The sequence below is a fragment of the Capsicum annuum genome, chromosome 5 (assembly GCF_002878395.1).
Source record: "Capsicum annuum cultivar UCD-10X-F1 chromosome 5, UCD10Xv1.1, whole genome shotgun sequence".
Classification (NCBI taxonomy): Eukaryota; Viridiplantae; Streptophyta; class Magnoliopsida; order Solanales; family Solanaceae; genus Capsicum; species Capsicum annuum.
Window position 1 is genome coordinate 3,346,473 of NC_061115.1, and position 17,615 is coordinate 3,364,087.

Sequence of the window (17,615 nt, forward strand, 5' to 3'; positions counted from 1 at the left end):
ATGAAATTTAGATCGATACTTATTTTTGAGATGTTAATCGTGCCTTTCAATGATGGTTCTTGGAGTTCTTGAACTACGAACTTGGAATCTTGAATAAATTTGTAGAATTAATGGTGAACTTTGGAGGTTCTTGAAGTTGGACGTAGGAGCTTAGGGTATTCTTTTTGAGGGAATTTGATGAAATATAAAATATAATACTTCTAATAGGCTTTAATATAGGGTTTGGATGGATTTTGGGTGTTGGGGGATGACCAAAACGCCCCTAAAAATCATAAATTCTCGAATCTGTCCTTTAGTGGACTGTTTTGATAGTCTGAAGTAGATCAACCATAACGTTTTACTCCGATATCCAAATTAGATGAAACCAATTTCATTTGAAAGAGGACTCTCATATCTTTCCGTTTGTATATAGTATCTCACCCAGATCATTGTGTACGAGGAGTTATGATTGTTTGAAATTGACTCAAAAATTCACTTTTGTTAGGCTGAAGTAGATTGACCATAACTTTTTGCTCCGATAGACAAATTGGATGAAAATAATTTCATTGGAAAGAGGACTCGCAGAGATTTCCGTTGATATATAGTAGATCACCGAGATCATTGTGGACAAGGAGTTATGATAGTTTAAAGTTGGAGCAAAAATACGCCAGGCCTTAGTACTTTTTCTTGCACGTTTTACTGTTCACTACTATTCACGGTTCGATCGGAATGTTCATAACTCGTCTTTTGGGTGTCCATTTTGGATGATCCACATATCATTGGAAAGATTATTAGATACTCTACGTAATGCTGGGTCATAATCTAAGACATTCCGCACATAAAATTTATAGTTCATTCTAGAAGATAGAACCCAACACGTTTACGTACAAAATTTCAACGAAAAATTTCACGGGGTATTACATCCGACGTCTGAGTCTGTATGGCTACTAACTGGGCAAGCATGTGAATGGATTGTCTAAATTTTGCATTCGATATGTCCCTTTGAGAAGACTAAGGATGTCTAACATTTGTCCTCGGAGCTCGAGGAGGGCTGGTCAAGACTGGAGGTACTCCCGGAGTAGGAACAGGTTCTGGGGTGTAGGCTCTGTTATGGGTCCGCATTCCATGAATGGGGCAGACTTCATCATCCTGAGTATCCTGGTTGTTGGAACGATGAGGAGGCATGACTGTTTTCTAAAACATAGTAGATCACTGATTAGGGGATAATTTCTTATTCAAACTCTGAGGAACGAACTAAATCACAAAGAAGAGAAACATTCCTAAACGTCTGGTAGCCCCCTACTTATAAGTGTGGCGCGCCACACACCCATAAACAAGACTCTACCCGACGCGATTTCACAGACACCCTGGGACTATGAACCTGGCTCTGAAACCAAGTTTGTCACGACCCAAACTAGGGCCTGGCCGTGACGAACATCTCATACCATGAAGTCTCGAAATGCCCTTCTCTATCTGGAAATCATGCACAATATTCATATAATAAAATAAGATGCGGAAAACATAATCTTCTATGGAAACATGGTCATTTCTGAATTCAACATAAGCATGAAAAACTTTAAATCAACTACATCTAAATAACATCTGACTTAGTCTGTGAAATCTCTACTACATGAAAATTTGACAACTATCTGAAACTGGGACAAGGCCCCCAGTAGACCAAAATGGAAATAAATGACATAATCTTGAAATACGAACCTTTTGGAATAGAGAAGGCTCACCAACTGAACATTACAACTCTGTCTGATAATCTACTGCCTGCTGGACCCCTAGACTGAGCCTCAGAACATGGAGAAAGGGGGGGGGGGGTCAATACAGATGTACTAGTATGCAAAGCAATCCAAAATAAATCTTTTATATATATAAGATAAAGAGAGCAATTTGTCAAAATATAATGCATGTAATAGTTCTAAAACGCATGGGCACTTTTTTGAAAAATCATAATCATTCTTAACAATGTGGTTTTTGATTTTCGTATTAATTCTGAGTTAGGTGGAACTCCCCTAAAATTTTGATATTCCACGGGCGGCATGGAATCCGCCATTGACTCAGCGGGGAAGCCCCCAACCCGAGTGTCCCGCAAGGGTTGGAGTTTCTGATTCTGATATACTACACGACGCTAAGCCAGCGTAATATAATATATCCGGATCGGCAAATCACAATTTTGGCCAATGAGTTGTATGAACTCATCACTTCTTCAGAGAACCACCTAAGCTCTCTTTATGCCCATTTTTATCCTGTTCTGAATTATGCATTTTCTAGTTTCAACATCTACATGCCTTCTATTCTATTCTGAAATTATCATGGAATAATCTGAATTGGTGTCGTCACACCAAGACTTGCAAGTCCTATTTCTGAGACACAATGCTTCATGCATAATTCTTTCATTAAAACATAGTTCAGACCACCCAAACATGCAAATAGTATAAGAGATTTCATGTCCGGAAAGAATAAGTCAAAACTATGCAAGAACTCTTCAAACATAAGGTGGTCATGTGCTTTTGGCAAAATCCATTCACTCTTTCATTATATGTATTTTCAACATTTTTCAATACAAACATCCTTCTCTTTGGAATTCAAGATTCATAACCAAATCATTCATAAATTAAGATACTTCGTAACATGCTTTTCAAGATGCATTTAAAAAACAATCCATATCTTATGATAAGTAAGGAAAATCATATCAAGAGAGAGATTTTCACATGAATCATGCTCTCAATTCAATCATCAACATTAAAACATGTACGTATATACATATATCCATTCAAATCAATTTGGGGAAGGCCTAAAGACCAAAACAATGTCATTAAAGCTTCTAAAACACGAATAAATTCATAGTCCGAAACCCTTTTCTTAAAAGCATGATTTCTATGACCATGAGAATTTTAGAAAAATCCCGCGTACCTTAATTCCGAAAGATAATAGGTAGTTCTTGAAGCTTAAGGATTGGGGATTCCAAATCTTCAATCGCTTTTGAAAACCGACGGTTGAGTCTTGAGTTATTTGGGTTTCTAGTTTGAAACCCTTGGGAGTGTTCTTGGTGATTTTTGTGAAAAGTATAAATGATATCGGTATTTAGGAGCTTAATCCCATGTTAGAGGTGATAAGGGGTTGGAGAAGTGCCATTTTACCCTTAATGAGATGGAATAGGGTGCTGAAAATTGGCCTTGCGCGATACCCCGGGCGGCATCCTGCCTAGAGCACCGGAGTACCCTAGGCTTCGCCCGCCTTAAAGCGGTGGGGTAACCCGGGCGGCGCCTGCCTTAGAGCGGGAGAACCCCAGGCGGCGCCCCCTTATTGACCGGAGCTACTGGAATGAAACACCAAACATGCCATTAGGCTCATCTAAAAATTCCGAAACTCACCCGAGATGTACTACGACTTTGCCCCATCGCAACGCAACAAGAAAATCTAAAATCGGAGATCGGGAGGATCGAAAATAAAATCCCCGAAGATTAAGAGCTAAAAATGAGACTAAGTCTCTTGACACTTAGAATATTTTCAAGTTTCCAAGGCTGAGTACACCACTAGGGGCTAGCACGTGCACACATTTTATGGGGCATTACACAAAAAGATCGTCATTCAAGCCAGAAAGTGATATATTTGGCTACTTGTTTGATGACATAACACCTGATTTTTAAACGAAAAAATAAAATATATAATGCAGTAACTTTGGCAATCAATCAAACAAATTAATTTTCAAAATCCCTTAGAAGCAGTGCATAATAACAGCATGGAGAATCACATTTACTTATTGTTTCTTCTCTTTCTATTTCAATACTACTTTCTTTCTATATCAGCTGCTTCCTCAAATGAAACAGATCAACAAGCTCTACTAGCTTTCAAAAATCTTGTTACTAGTTCTAGTCATGTTTTGGCGGATAATTGGACTAAGAATACTTCATTTTGCTCTTGGTTCAGTGTCACTTGCAGTCCAAAAAGGCAAAGGGTTGTAGCCTTGGAGCTTCCCAATATGCAACTTCAAGGCACAATTTCCTCCTCTTTGGCCAATTTGTCCTTTCTCAGTGTGCTCAATCCCGAGAACAACAGCTTCCATGATGGCATTCCTTTCGGACTTGGTCACTTTCCTCTCTTGCGAGTGATTGATGTTAGAAACAATCAGCTCCAAGGAAGTATCCCAACAAGTCTATTTCAACATCAAAGAGTTCCAAAAATTTCATTGGGTTTCAATAAACTCGGTGGTGAAATATGGACAGGGCCATGGTATGTACCAGAGCTAAGAGCTTTAAATCTGGGGAACAATAGCCTCACGGGTATAATCCCTTCTTCAGTTGGAAATGCCACAAAGTTGATCAACTTCAGTTTGGCTGGGAATAGAATCAGAGGCAACCTTCCAAAAGAGATCGGTAACCTGAGCCAGCTTGCATTTTTGTCCTTATATGATAATCAATTAACAGGTTCCATTTCTACATCGCTATTTAATATCTCGTCGCTGGTTACTGTGTCTCTGGCATTAAATAGACTTTCCGGTTCTCTCTTGCTTAATGAAGGGAATATTGTGTCAAATCTAGAGTTTTTAAGTGTATCTAACAACCAAATTTCTGGTTGCATTCCTTCTAACATATGTCAACTCAGAGAGCTCCAAGTTTTGTCCCTATCTTTGAACAACATAACTGGAGAGATACCCAGAAATATTGGTTGTTTATCCAATCTCGAGGAGTTTTATATTGGTGATACTCCAATTAAAGAGACCATTCCCACTTCGATTGGCAATATTTTCACTCTGCAATATGTTGACTGTACAAGAAATAGCTTGGAGGGGCCAATTCCACCAGAATTGGGGAAGCTATCAAATTTGAGGCTATTAGGCTTTGGCCATAACATTATCTTAGTGGTCAAATTCCAGAGGCTATTTCAATATATCTTCTTTGAAAAGGATAACTGTCAATTTCAACAACCTTTCGGGGACAGTTCCGGCCGCTACAGATCTTCATCTTCCAAACCTTAAACTGCTTCTCTTGGGCGAAAATCAGCTGGAAGGGGAAACTCTATTGTTCATAACAAATGCTTCCAAGATTGAAGCGGTGGGATTAGAAAATAACTTTCTCAAAGGAACTATTCCAACTAATTTGGGAAATCTCCGTGAGCTGCGTGGACTGTTCCTAACTAGTAATCAACTTATGAATGAACCAAGAGAGCATGAGTTGCAATTTTTCAATTCTTTGGCAGACTGTAGAATGTTGCGATATCTAGAAGTAGGTTATAATCCGTTGAATGGCATTCTTCCCAATTCGATTGGGAACCTTTCATCTACTACTGAAGCAGTAAATTTAGCAGATGCACACATCAGTGGCTTCATACCCGCTAGTACAGGCAACATAAGTGGTCTTATTACCCTAGTCTTTAAAAATAACAACTTGATGGGAAATATTCCTTCTGAGATTGGTAAGCTAAAGCAACTCCAAGGTCTATCTCTAAGTAACAATAAATTACAGAGGCATATTTCAGAGGCGGTATGCCATTTATCTAACTTGGTTAAGTTATTTCTGCAAGTTAATGAGCTGTCTGGAGAGATCCCAGAATGCATAGGCAATCTAAGCATGCTACTAGACCTTTCGTTGGGTTCTAACAAATTTTCATCAAAGATTCCTTTGAGCCTTTGGAAAATGAGTGGTCTTCTCTATTTTGATGTGTCACGAAATTCTATAGAGGGAGAAGTTACACCAGATATTGGAGAACTGAAGGCCATTCTAGAACTAAACCTTTCCAGTAACAACCTTTCAGGCGTAATACCAAGTAGACTGGGGGAACTCCTGCACCTTCAGTATCTTGATCTATCAAACAATTCATTTTCCGGCCAAATTCCATTTTCCTTTTCCAATTTGATAAGCATAGAATACTGGGATCTGTCTTTATATGACTTGTCAGGTACTATTCCTAAGTCCTTGGAAAAACTGTCATACCTTAAAAGCATTAATGTTTCATATAATGTTTTAGATGGTGAGATACCAAGTGGTGGCGTGTTTGCAAATTCCACTTTGCAATCATTTGTTGGGAATAAAGGTCTATGTGGAATGCACATATTGGAGGTTCTTCCTTGCCCTATAACTAAATCTGGACAACAATCAAAGTCTAAGAAGCTTGTGCTAAAAATTGTTATTCCAGTGGTTACTTCTTCCTTTATAATATTCTTGTTGGTCTCGATTTGGATAATGAAAAGGAAGAAGATAGCAAAGTCCAAAGATGTTGAAAAGGTTCCGGAGATTAACACTTATCCATTGATTTCTTATCATGAGATTCAATGAGGAACAAGTAATTTTGATGGATCAAATTTAATCGGTGTGGGAAGTTCTAGCTCTGTGTACAAAACAACATTATCTAGCGGAACTGTGGTGGCCATAAAGGTTTTGGATTTGGAAAATGAGCAAGTATGCAAGAAGTTTGATACCGAATGCGAAGTGATGAGAAATGTTAGACATAGAAATCTTATCCCTGTGATTACTACTTGTTCTAGTGAGTATATAAGAGCCTTTGTTCTGCAATATATTGTGATGCTTGATGCAGCTATGGCAATTGAATATCTATATCATTGTAATGCAACTCCGATAGTTCACTGCGACCTAAAGCCATCAAACATTCTTTTGGATGAAGATATGGTGGCTCATGTTGGTGATTTTGGCATCTCCAAAATTTTAGCGGTAAGAAAGTCTATGGCACACACCAAGACATTGGCACTCTGGGATTTTTTTATCATAATAATGCATCTCCAAATTCTAGAAGTGAAAAAGCAAGTATTTATTTGTACAAAATTGGTGTTACATTTCAATTAACTTTTTTCATTTCATTCCTTTTCTAAGAATATGGCTTGGAGGGAACAGTATCCACAAGTAGTGATGTTTATAGTTACGGCATCATGTTGATGGAGGTTTTGACCAAAAGAGGGCCAACAGATGAAGAGATATTCAATGAAAATCTAGACTTGAGGAAATGGATAACACAATCATTTTCAGGAACTATCATGGAAGTTGTGGATGCCAATCTTTTTCTTGAGGAAGAACAGATCACTTCTAAAGGTGAAATCTGCATAGCTGCCATGGTCGAGTTGGCTTTATATTGCACCAAGGAAAATCCAGAATCAAGAATAACCATGGAAGACGTAGTCAAGAGGCTTAACAAAATCAAGAACACATTTCTGGAAACGTAGAAGCTAGTATCTCTTCAAGCGGTGTTGTTTCTCATCTGCAAGTTGATATGTTGCTTTTTGTTTACTTGTTTTCTTTAGTAAATTTGTTGTATGGTACTACTTGGAGTCATGCAGTGCTTGTAATTCAAAGAGTTGTATTCCCAGCATTTGTAATTTCATTTGAACCTATTTTGCTCATTTTTTTTTAAAAAATAAAAATAAAAATTTGTAATTATATTTTGAGTGCTTGTATGATTTTAGGCATCACAGCTCTGGATGGAAAGCAAAGGACTTGACTAATGGATAAATCAATTTCAGACTCATATTGGCCTGCTGATACAAGTACAACCACAAGGATGGACGTGAATGAGTGCGTAATGAATCCGTCCAAGGAAGTGCACAAGTGAAGTGTAAAAGAGGGCCTAAACACACCAAAATCAGCCCATTTCTTGCACTTGATGGGCACATCACCCTTGAGGTGTATTATGGACATTTCACACTATTTTTGTTATATCTATAAATAGAACCTTTTAGGGTTTCATTCATTAGACTTTGATGGCAATTGTAAGTTGTTTATTGATGTAAGACTTGAAAACCTGAAACACCTTTAGTTGTAGGGCTTGGAATAGCCACCACACCGAAATGAGGGCAACAAGTGTAGATATCACTTGTATTGCAATGTTGGCTTGTTACGTTGGTGTTTAGAGGAGGTAAAGTTCCTCTTGTGTCAACGTAGGAGTTAGGTTAACCGTTGTGTGTAGTGTTAAGGGTCTAAGATTACCATATTCTTGGATTCTTAAGATTATACCAACCAAGGTCTAACTATCTATCCATTTTGTTTATGTTGTAATCATTTGTTTGTGTTCTTGTAATTCAAATCCGTGACTTGTTGTTCTTGTTCCATTGTCGTTGTTCTACATCTTGTTATTGTTAACATAGTTTGTTGTTAGCTATTTTTAGGTGTTAAACACATCAATACATTGTGTTATTGTTGTTGTTTGTTCAATCCGAGTGTGGTCTTCAAAAGGGTCCTCGGATCTTTGATCTTGTAGACTGATTTTGAAGTGTGTTTCGTGTTGTCCTTGTACTTCTTGTATCACCTTCTCTGTATCCATGCAGCGATATGCCATTACTGTCATCTGTAGTTCTTATGCTAAGTAGTTAGATGGATCAACAGACAAAAGCAGCAAAGCATGATCCATTAATGGTATTAATCAACTGAAAAATACCAAGAATTATGTAATTGAGCAACAATATTTTGACTCTACTGTTTTGATATGTGTACACAGTATGTCTATTAATCTGATCAGTTGATCCTCTTTTTGTTTTCATTTTTTTTTGTCCTTTAACACTTCAGTATTGACTCACTTTTCTTACCTGAAAAATAAAATTATGGAACGTCATAATCAGTTTCTGATATTGAACTCTGCACATATAACTCACACAAACTTTAATATCGGAAATCAAACTTTGGTTTAGTTATTTGGAGGTTACAACAGCTATGCAAAGATTTATATTCAAAACTAGACATATTATAAGTAATCTAAATTATATCAGGCGATTAATTTTACCATACTTGAAACCACGCGACCCCTATAAATGATTTACTAGCAGTTTTAAGTTGGCTTGTTCTCTCATTAGATTTTATTTTTCATGCCTCTTTATAGGTGGGGAATTCTTGCATTTGCCGTAAAGACTTGCAGGGGCGGCTCGACAGATATGGTTTCTCAAAGGCAACCTTTTTATGTGAAATGAAAGTTTGAGAGAAAATGTGAAAAGGAATGTACTACTCAACTTTTTTTACGGAACATATTTTATAAATTTTATTGCTTGTTTGACTGCCTTCCAACTGAAACATGTGAACTTAGAAACGTCATTTTAATTTGAAGAAAATAAACCAGCTAGAGTAGGTGTTTAGACATGATTTTGGGTAATATTTGAGAAAACTAGCATTTGATGGTAACTTGGAAAAGGATATTTAAAATTTTAAGTTGTGTTTGGACATTTAAAGTTTAGTGAGGGAAGCTGTTTTTTAGTTGAAAAATTCAAATTCAAGTTAGAGTTAAAAATTAACTACATCATATAACCAAATTTGACTTGGACAATACAATTGCTCTGTGAAGTAAACTCCATGATACGTGTGGAATTTGTTTACCGCAATTAGTCAAGTCAAGAAGTAAAGACTTTAAATGACTCGACACAACTCATTTGGAGTTTAATGTCAGAAATGAAGCACTGTATTATTTATTGAGAGAATACGTTAACCACGCTAAATTTTATACTGAAACTAGACAATAATTGTATAAGTAAAACAAATTTATATACGGAGAGTAAATTTTATCATTCTATAAACCAGATGATCCTGGAAATAGTCAAATTAAGGTTCTGAAAAGCATTTTGGAAATAGTCAAGGTTGTGAGTGATATGATTATAATAAATTGCTTATACTAATTCTTAACACTGTGTTAGAATAATATGATTGTATCATGTATGACACAGGAACCGTATCCAATTAAATTTTGGTGGTAAAAAACTGATGGCGTCTGTTTCAGTTTATCTTATTGTTTAATCATTATGCGCTGATGGATATTGCTATATAATGGTGAAAATATGCCAACAAAACAAATAAAAAACAAATGGAGAAGCACATTATCAAATACAAGATCGAACACACAACACGGATTCAAGAGATCTACAAGATCAACAACAATAGAGAATCAAAGGCCCCGCTCGGCTTCTCTATGTTTTCAAGACAACAACAACAATATTCAACAAAGTAGATGGAGAATACAAGATTACAAGGACTATAGTGAATCGAAGAGGCCCCACACGGCTTCACTATGTCAATACATAAACAACAAGATTACAACAACAAGAAGGTTACGGGTACATTAACAACAACAAGGAACCACGGATTCAATGAGATACAAGATAAATAGTTAGACCAAATGAAGGAACAATCTTAAGAACCCAAGAATTGTTACACTCTTGGACCCTTAAACACTATCCACGAAACAAACCTAACTCTACGTTGACACAAGAGGGCCTTTACCTCCTCTAAACACCAACGTTTCAAGCCAATATGCAAACACAAGTGAATCTTCACTTGTCTAGCCCTAGATTCGGTTGGAGCTCTTGAGAGAGAACTAAAGTGTTGCAAATGTTACAAATCTCAAAATGTGATCAACTAAGTGAATAAAACCCTAAGTGGTTCTATTTATATTACATTCCCCAAAAGACTTAAAATGACAAAGGTACCCTTTTAATGAATAAGGCTTCAAGGCCACCCCTTTAGTGCACACATAGGGGTGATTTTTGGCTTCTCCCACACTTAATATCGGGCCTTCTCTCGGTTGCATTTGACATACAAAAAAAGGATCCATCTATGAGATCACACTTGTATCATCCTCTCCATCTTGAGAGGAGTTTGACCTCAAACTCAAGCAATCTTCACCCGCAAGCTCTCCTCTTCGAATAATCTTTTCTCGGTTCCTCCCAAGGTTAGGATATTCAACAAAGGGTGTCATGAGATCATCAAGATTTATCCTTGGGCTTGGATGTCCTTCAACCTATAAATAAGAAGAATGGATGCTAGGTAAAGTGCTAGCATCTCGGTTAGTAAGCATCAAAGGATCTTTGTGGACAAATCCCACTTCTTGAACTCTCGGATCCTCCTCTTCTTCATCATCCTCACCCTCGGTTTCCTATTCTAAACCATCACTAATCATGATTCTCCTTTCCATAAATAAGGGTACTACACACTCTCCATCAACCGGCTAAATGTCTTCCACGCCTTCATCTATTTCTACCTCAGCTTCTTGCTCTCCCTCTTGAGTGTTTTCATCAAACTCATTTGATGTAAGCCCCACCTAATCACCAAGACTAATACAAATTTCCTTCCCTAAGGATTATATTTCTCCGATTTGGGCACTCATTAGCCTTGTGTCCCCACCATTGACATTTAAAACATTGAAATCCTTTAGGACGAGAAGTAGAATTCGGTTTACCTCCGTTTCTCGGAAGACACCTTTGGGAAGCCTTGGTCTCAGCTTGGATCAGCTTGGACTCAGGTTTCTCCTCATTGGATGAGTCAATATTGTCCTTGTGCCAATCTGAGGGTAATTTCCCCTTGAACTTGATGCCTGCCCTTTCCCGTATCTCTCTCTCAATCTCCAAGGCGGCTTGGAAAATGACATCAATTGTGTCAAACTTGTTTAAGTTCAACCGTGAAGTAATATCTATATTCAACCCCACCTTGAATCTTATGGTGTCATGACTTACTTGGTCCCCTCTATGGTCAAGTTTCAAGATGAGTTGTTAGAACTCATCGTCGTAAGCCACGACACTTTTGTTTCCTTGCCTCAAGTTATACAACTTGGCAAGGAGCTCTTGATAATATCTTTTGGGTAGGTACCTTTGTCTCATGAGGTACCTTATCAGAAACCAAGGAGGGGGCTGCCCCTCTACCAACACATTGCCAAAACTCTTAACATACTCCTACCATGTAGTAGCATAACCCTCAAAGTGAGCAATCACATAGCAACTCTTCTTCTCTTCGGTAAGATCATTGACTTGGAAGACCCTCTCACATAAAGATTCCCATTCAAGAAACTCTTTGGGATCACTCTTACCCTTGAAGATTGGAAGCCCCATTTTGATGGTATTTAGTCCTACTTCACGGATTTGGTTCCCTTGTTGGTTCCAATGACCAACTCTTCCTTCTCGTCCATGAACCTCCCTTGGATCAACATGTCTACCTCGTAACTCTTCCCCCCTCATGTAACTATCATCAAATGGACCATACCCTTCATGTTGGATAGGTCTATTTAGATTAAGTGGAGCTTGTAGTGGCCGGTTTGGATTTGGTGGATAATAAGGTCTTTGGCCAAGTGGAGTTTGGTTTGGAGGGCTAGGGTTGTGGGGTGGAATTTGGGTTCCAATTCCTTCTTGTTGAACTTGGAAAAGTAGTGGTTGCATTTTGTTCTCATGGTCTTGGGTGAGGGGGTATAGTGGAGTTCGATTTGTGACATTAGAGGGTTGTCTCGGTGGATGGAACATTTGGTGCAAGGCCTCGGGAGTAGTGGTCAGGGAAATGTGTTGAGGGGTTGATGGTCGACTCCTTTGACTTTGCAAACGATCTAATCTCCCACTCATTGATCCCACATCCATATCTAGTTTCTCAAGACCCACATTCAAGCTAGCCACATCTTGGGACATAGTTTCAAGGCGAACCAAAATGAGATTGATGGCATTACTATCCATTGTTTGAACATTTGAAGCCTCAGGTTCCATATTAATGGTATCGGAATTAATCCTTCAAGTTACGATCCAACAAGTCACCAAATCAGTCCAATATGTCACATACAACAATACAACACAAAACCTACAAAACAAAACACAAGTTAGTTCAAACAACCTCACTATTCTCCCACTCACATTGTGGCCTCACACTTGATGTCACAAATGTTTGCAAGTCGGCTTGTAGTTGTGGTGAGTTGAAGAGTAAGTCTACTCCTTAGTCGGAATGGATTCTTTGTTGGATTACTCAAGTAATTAATGTTCTGACTTGAACCAAGAAGCACAACGATTATAAAAACGACAAAAGCACAAAAGAAACGTAGACACGAACAAGGGATGCAAAGGACTATTTGACAATCTACTAGGAGTTTACTAGTTTGTTAATTAGTTCTAGGATCAACTAATGAAACCAAGAATCAACAAGTAGAAACTAGAAAAATCCAAATTGAGTTTAATTATTGACATGAACAGTAGCAAGTGGTGACATGGAAACATGTAATTTGTCTCAGGCCCACACAACTTAGTCACAAATTTGAAATTCTCAACCTTCACAGAATTTAGAATGAAAGGCAATTGGTGTTGGAGGGAAAGTATAAGTCTTGAGTTTTTTTGTAAGTTTATTCTCAAAAGGATGATCTTGACTTGTACTATTTCCACCAAACAAGGCTCCTTGATTTAAGGATAGTAGTTGAAAAGTCTATGAAGTGATGGTTCAAGTCTTCTCACCAACAAACTTTAGAACTTTTATCTTCACCTTTTTGAATCAAGTTTGCACATTTTGTAGTTTAAGTTATAAGACTAGGTGAAGAATAATATGAACACAATAACAATCTTCATGAACATGACAACACCACCACCAATCGACCACCAATCTTTAACAACAAGGTTCAACACATGGCCAACTTCAAGTCAACACAACAATAGTCAATATTACAAGCTCAACTTTAGATTTGGACACTTGTGTTGATGAGAAAGGAACCAACACAAGAAACAAAATAAACAATTAAAATCTTTTGAAGATCTACAACCAATTTCGACCAAGACAACAACACAACACCATTTTCTCAGCCAAGAACAAGCTGGACAAATTTCTCCTCTTTTTTTTTTTTTTTTGGAATTTTCAGATTTCAACAATTTTTTTTTTGTATTTTTCAACTACCATGCCCAAGATTGATTTTGTTGGAACAAAATCAACCACAAGATCTAATACCAAATGATATAAGATTGAACACACAACATGGATTCAAGAGATCTACACGATCAAAAACAATAGAGAATCAAAGGCCCCGCTTGGCTTCTCTATGTTTTCAAGACAACAACAACTATATTCAACAAAGTAGATGGAGAATACAAGATTACAAGGACTATAGTGAATCGAAGAGGCCCCACACGGCTTCACTATGTCAATACATAAACAACAAGATTACGGTTACGGGTACATTAACAACAACAAGGAACCACGGATTCAATGAGATACAAGATAAATAGTTAGACAAAATGAAGGGACAATCTTAAGAACCCAAGAATTGTTACACTCTTGGACCCTTAAACACTATCCGCGAAACAAACCTAACTCTACGTTGACACAAGAGGGCCTTTACTTTCTCTAAACACCAACGTTTTAAGCCAATATGTAAACACAAATGAATCTTCACTTGTCTAGCCCTAGATTCGGTTGGAGCTCTTGAGAGAGAACTAAAGTGTTGCAAATGTTACAAATCTCAAAATATGATCAACTAAGTGAATAAAACCCTAAGTGGTTCTATTTATATTACATTCCCCAAAAGACTTAAAATGACAAAGGTGCCCTTTTAATGAATAGACTTCAAGGCCACCCCTTTAGTGCACACATAGGGGTGATATTTGGCTTCTCCCACACTTAAGCTCGGGCCTTCTCTCGGTTGCCTTTGACATACATAAAAAGGGTACATCTAAGAGATCACACTTGTATCATTATCTTATTGATTCTTCTATTTCTTGTTCAATATTTTACTGTTTCGATATCAGCTGCACTCTCTAATGAGACTGATCAAGAAGCTCTACTAGCTCTCCAAAATCTTATTACAAGTCCTAATAATTTTTTGGCGAATAATTGGACCAAGACTACTTCTTTTTGCTCTTGGTTCGGTGTCACTTGCAGTTTAAAAAGGCCAAGGGTTGTAGCCTTGGCTCTTCCTAATTTGCAACTTCAAGGCACAATTTCGCCGTCTTTGGCCAATTTGTCCTTTCTCAGAGAGCCCAATCTCAAGAACAACTTATTTCATGGGGGCATCCCTTATGGCCTTGGCCACTTGCCTCGCCTGAGAGTCATTGATATTCAGAACAATCAACTCAAAGGAAATATTCCGACAAGTGTATTTCAACACCGGAGAGTTCAAAAAATTTCACTTGCTTTCAATGAATTTAGTGGTGAAATGTGGAAAGGGCCAAGGTATGTACCCGAACTCAAAATCTTAAGTCTGAGGAATAATAGCCTCAAGGGTATAATCCCTCCATCTGTTGGGAATGCGACAAAGTTGATGAATTTCGGTTTGACTGGGAACAGAATTAGCGGCAACCTTCCAAATAAATTCGGTAATATGAGTCAACTTGCATTTTTGTCCTTGATCGACAATCAATTAACAGGTTCTATTCCCGCGGCACTGTTTAATATCTCATCGCTAGTTGGTATGTCTGTGTCATTGAATAGTCTTTCGGGTCCTCTCTTGCTTGATGAAGGGAATATTGTGTCAAATCTTGAGGTCTTAAGTATGTCTTACAACCAAATTTCTGGTCACATCCCTTCCAACATATGCCAACTCACACAACTCAAAATATTGTCCATATCTTTTAACAATGTAATTGGAGATATACCAAGAAATATTGGTTGTTTATCCAAACTCGAGGAGTTTTATATTGGTCATAATCCCATAAAAGGTACTATCCCTGCTTCATTGGGAAATACATCCACTCTGCGAAATCTTTATTGTGCGCTCAATTACTTGGAGGGGCCAATTCCTCCAGAATTGGCGAAGCTATCTAATTTGTGGTAAATAGTCTTTTCTCCAAATAGACTTATTCGTCAAATTCCAGAAGCTATTTTAACATATCTTCATTGAAATACATTGGTTTCAATTTGAACAACCTTTCGGGGAGAATTCCTACCACTACCGGTTTTCATCTTCCAAACCTTATATCCCTTGTCTTGGGGGGAAATCAGCTGGAAGGGGAAATTCCATTGTTCATAACAAATGCTTCCAATCTTAAGATACTGGATCTAGCCGGCAACTTTCTCACAGGAACTATTCCTACTAATTTGGGAAATCTTCATGAGTTGCAAAGACTTCTCCTACATAGTAATCAACTTACCAATGAACCAACAGAACATGAGTTGCGATTATTCAATTCATTGGTGGACTGTAGGATGTTGCGATATCTACAAGTAGGCTCCAATCCATTGAATGGTGTTCTGCCCAATTCTATTGGGAATGTTTCATCTACAATTGAAATATTATATATAGGAGATACCCACCTCAATGGCCTCATCCCCCAGGTATAGGTGAGCGGTCTTATTATCCTAGTCTTTGAACATAACAACTTGATGGGAAATATTCCCCCTGAGATTGGTAAGCTTAAACAACTCCAAGGGCTGTTAATACGAAACTGTAAATTGCAGGGACATATTGCGGAGGCGGTATGCCATTTATCTAATTTGGTCAAATTAGATATGGATCGTAATGAGCCACAGGAGTGATCCCGGAATGTTTAGGAAATCTTAGCATGCTTCAACACCTTTATTTGGGTTCTAATAAATTTTCATCAAAACTGCCCTTGAGCCTTTGGAAAATGAAATGTCTTCTCTTTCTAAACGTGTCACGAAATTCTATAGAGGGAGAAATTCCACCAAATATTGGAGAACTGAAGGCCATTGTAGATTTAAATCTTTCCGGTAACCACTTATCGGGTAAGGTAACAAGCATATTGGGGGAACTCCAAAACTTGAAATCTGTCAACCTATCGAACAATTCGTTTTCAGGAACAATTCCATTCACCCTTTCAAACTTCAAAAACTTGGAATTCTTGGATTTGTCTTTAAATGCATTGTCAGGTACCATTCCAAAGTCTTTGGAAAATCTATTACACCTTACAAGTATCAATGTTTCATATAATGATTTAGAAGCTGATGTCACACCCCCTTATTTACCAAAAAGATTGTATTGGTTTTAAAGGTTTGAAAGGGTTGTTATTAGTAAAGTGACAAAAAGTGAAGATTTGTTTCAAAAAGGACTATTTACATTTTTTATTCAGAGTTGTCAATTGACATAATCCGGTGTGACAAGTCACCTTTACAAGATCCTTTTCAAAATGATTTGACTCTTTCAACTGGTTTGCGAACAGAGATTCCAGCTAAGGAATTCTGTTGACCGAGGGGAAGGTGTTAGGCACTCCTCGATCCCGTGGTTCAACCATGGTCACTTGGTGGAGCGTATCGGCTAATTTGACATTACGAATGTATAAACCACACAAAATCACACAAAAGAACAATCAATCAACAAACAAAACAAAAAAAATCCAAAATTTAATGTTTAGTCCAATTATACAGTCCAAAATAAAAAATACAGAAATGTAAACCTACACTAACCTAAACTAGGCTCTACCCGATGCCTCGGGACTTGATCACAAACATCCTTTGCATACAAAATTCTTTGGGGCATTCCCCTATGAGTAAATACAAATGGCTTCGGGGCATTCCCCGACTAAATGAATACACTTTCAAATATGCTAAACAAAACATTCGACAAGTATTCCAATTTCCAAACATTCCAACAAACCACCAATTCTAAGTTTGCCTACCCGAGGCCTACTGCTTGCCTACCTTCTTGATGACATATCACGTTCAACATCAACAATTAATCAAAATACCCTAATATCTACTTTTATCAATTTTCGATTCCCGCCCCCAAATTCAACTCAAGGTTCCAACGTGATAATTCACAATTGTTACTTTGAACGATCCATAACCAATAACAATAAAATCAAACAATGAATCAAAATCACCAAAAAACACTCATGTCATGTCATGCTTCACACAAATCAAACACGTAAATAAAATAAAAGTGAGAAGAGACAGAATTGGACCTCCGATCACGCTTTCAAAATCAAGGTATTATTCCAATTAAAACTGGGGGAACCCAGA

The 17,615-nt window shown here is 37.6% G+C and overlaps 3 protein-coding genes across 3 annotated transcripts; all 3 read left to right on the top strand.

The window, feature by feature from the left end:
• Nucleotides 1-3,730: 3,730 nt before the first annotated feature.
• Nucleotides 3,731-6,263, top strand: LOC124885157 (probable LRR receptor-like serine/threonine-protein kinase At3g47570). Its single transcript, XM_047412927.1, has 2 exons — nucleotides 3,731-4,818; nucleotides 4,895-6,263. Exons 1-2 carry the CDS (start codon nucleotides 3,731-3,733, stop codon nucleotides 6,261-6,263), a joined length of 2,457 nt encoding a protein of 818 aa, XP_047268883.1.
• A 156-nt stretch (nucleotides 6,264-6,419) lies between these two features.
• LOC107871544 (receptor kinase-like protein Xa21) lies at nucleotides 6,420-7,162 on the top strand. Its single transcript, XM_047412928.1, has 2 exons — nucleotides 6,420-6,627; nucleotides 6,816-7,162. Exons 1-2 carry the CDS (start codon nucleotides 6,420-6,422, stop codon nucleotides 7,160-7,162), a joined length of 555 nt encoding a protein of 184 aa, XP_047268884.1.
• Nucleotides 7,163-12,665: 5,503 nt separating this feature from the next.
• Nucleotides 12,666-16,172, top strand: LOC124885311 (LRR receptor-like serine/threonine-protein kinase FLS2). Its single transcript, XM_047412929.1, has 5 exons — nucleotides 12,666-12,690; nucleotides 14,447-14,870; nucleotides 14,985-15,467; nucleotides 15,515-15,971; nucleotides 16,095-16,172. Exons 1-5 carry the CDS (start codon nucleotides 12,666-12,668, stop codon nucleotides 16,170-16,172), a joined length of 1,467 nt encoding a protein of 488 aa, XP_047268885.1.
• Nucleotides 16,173-17,615: the final 1,443 nt, after the last annotated feature.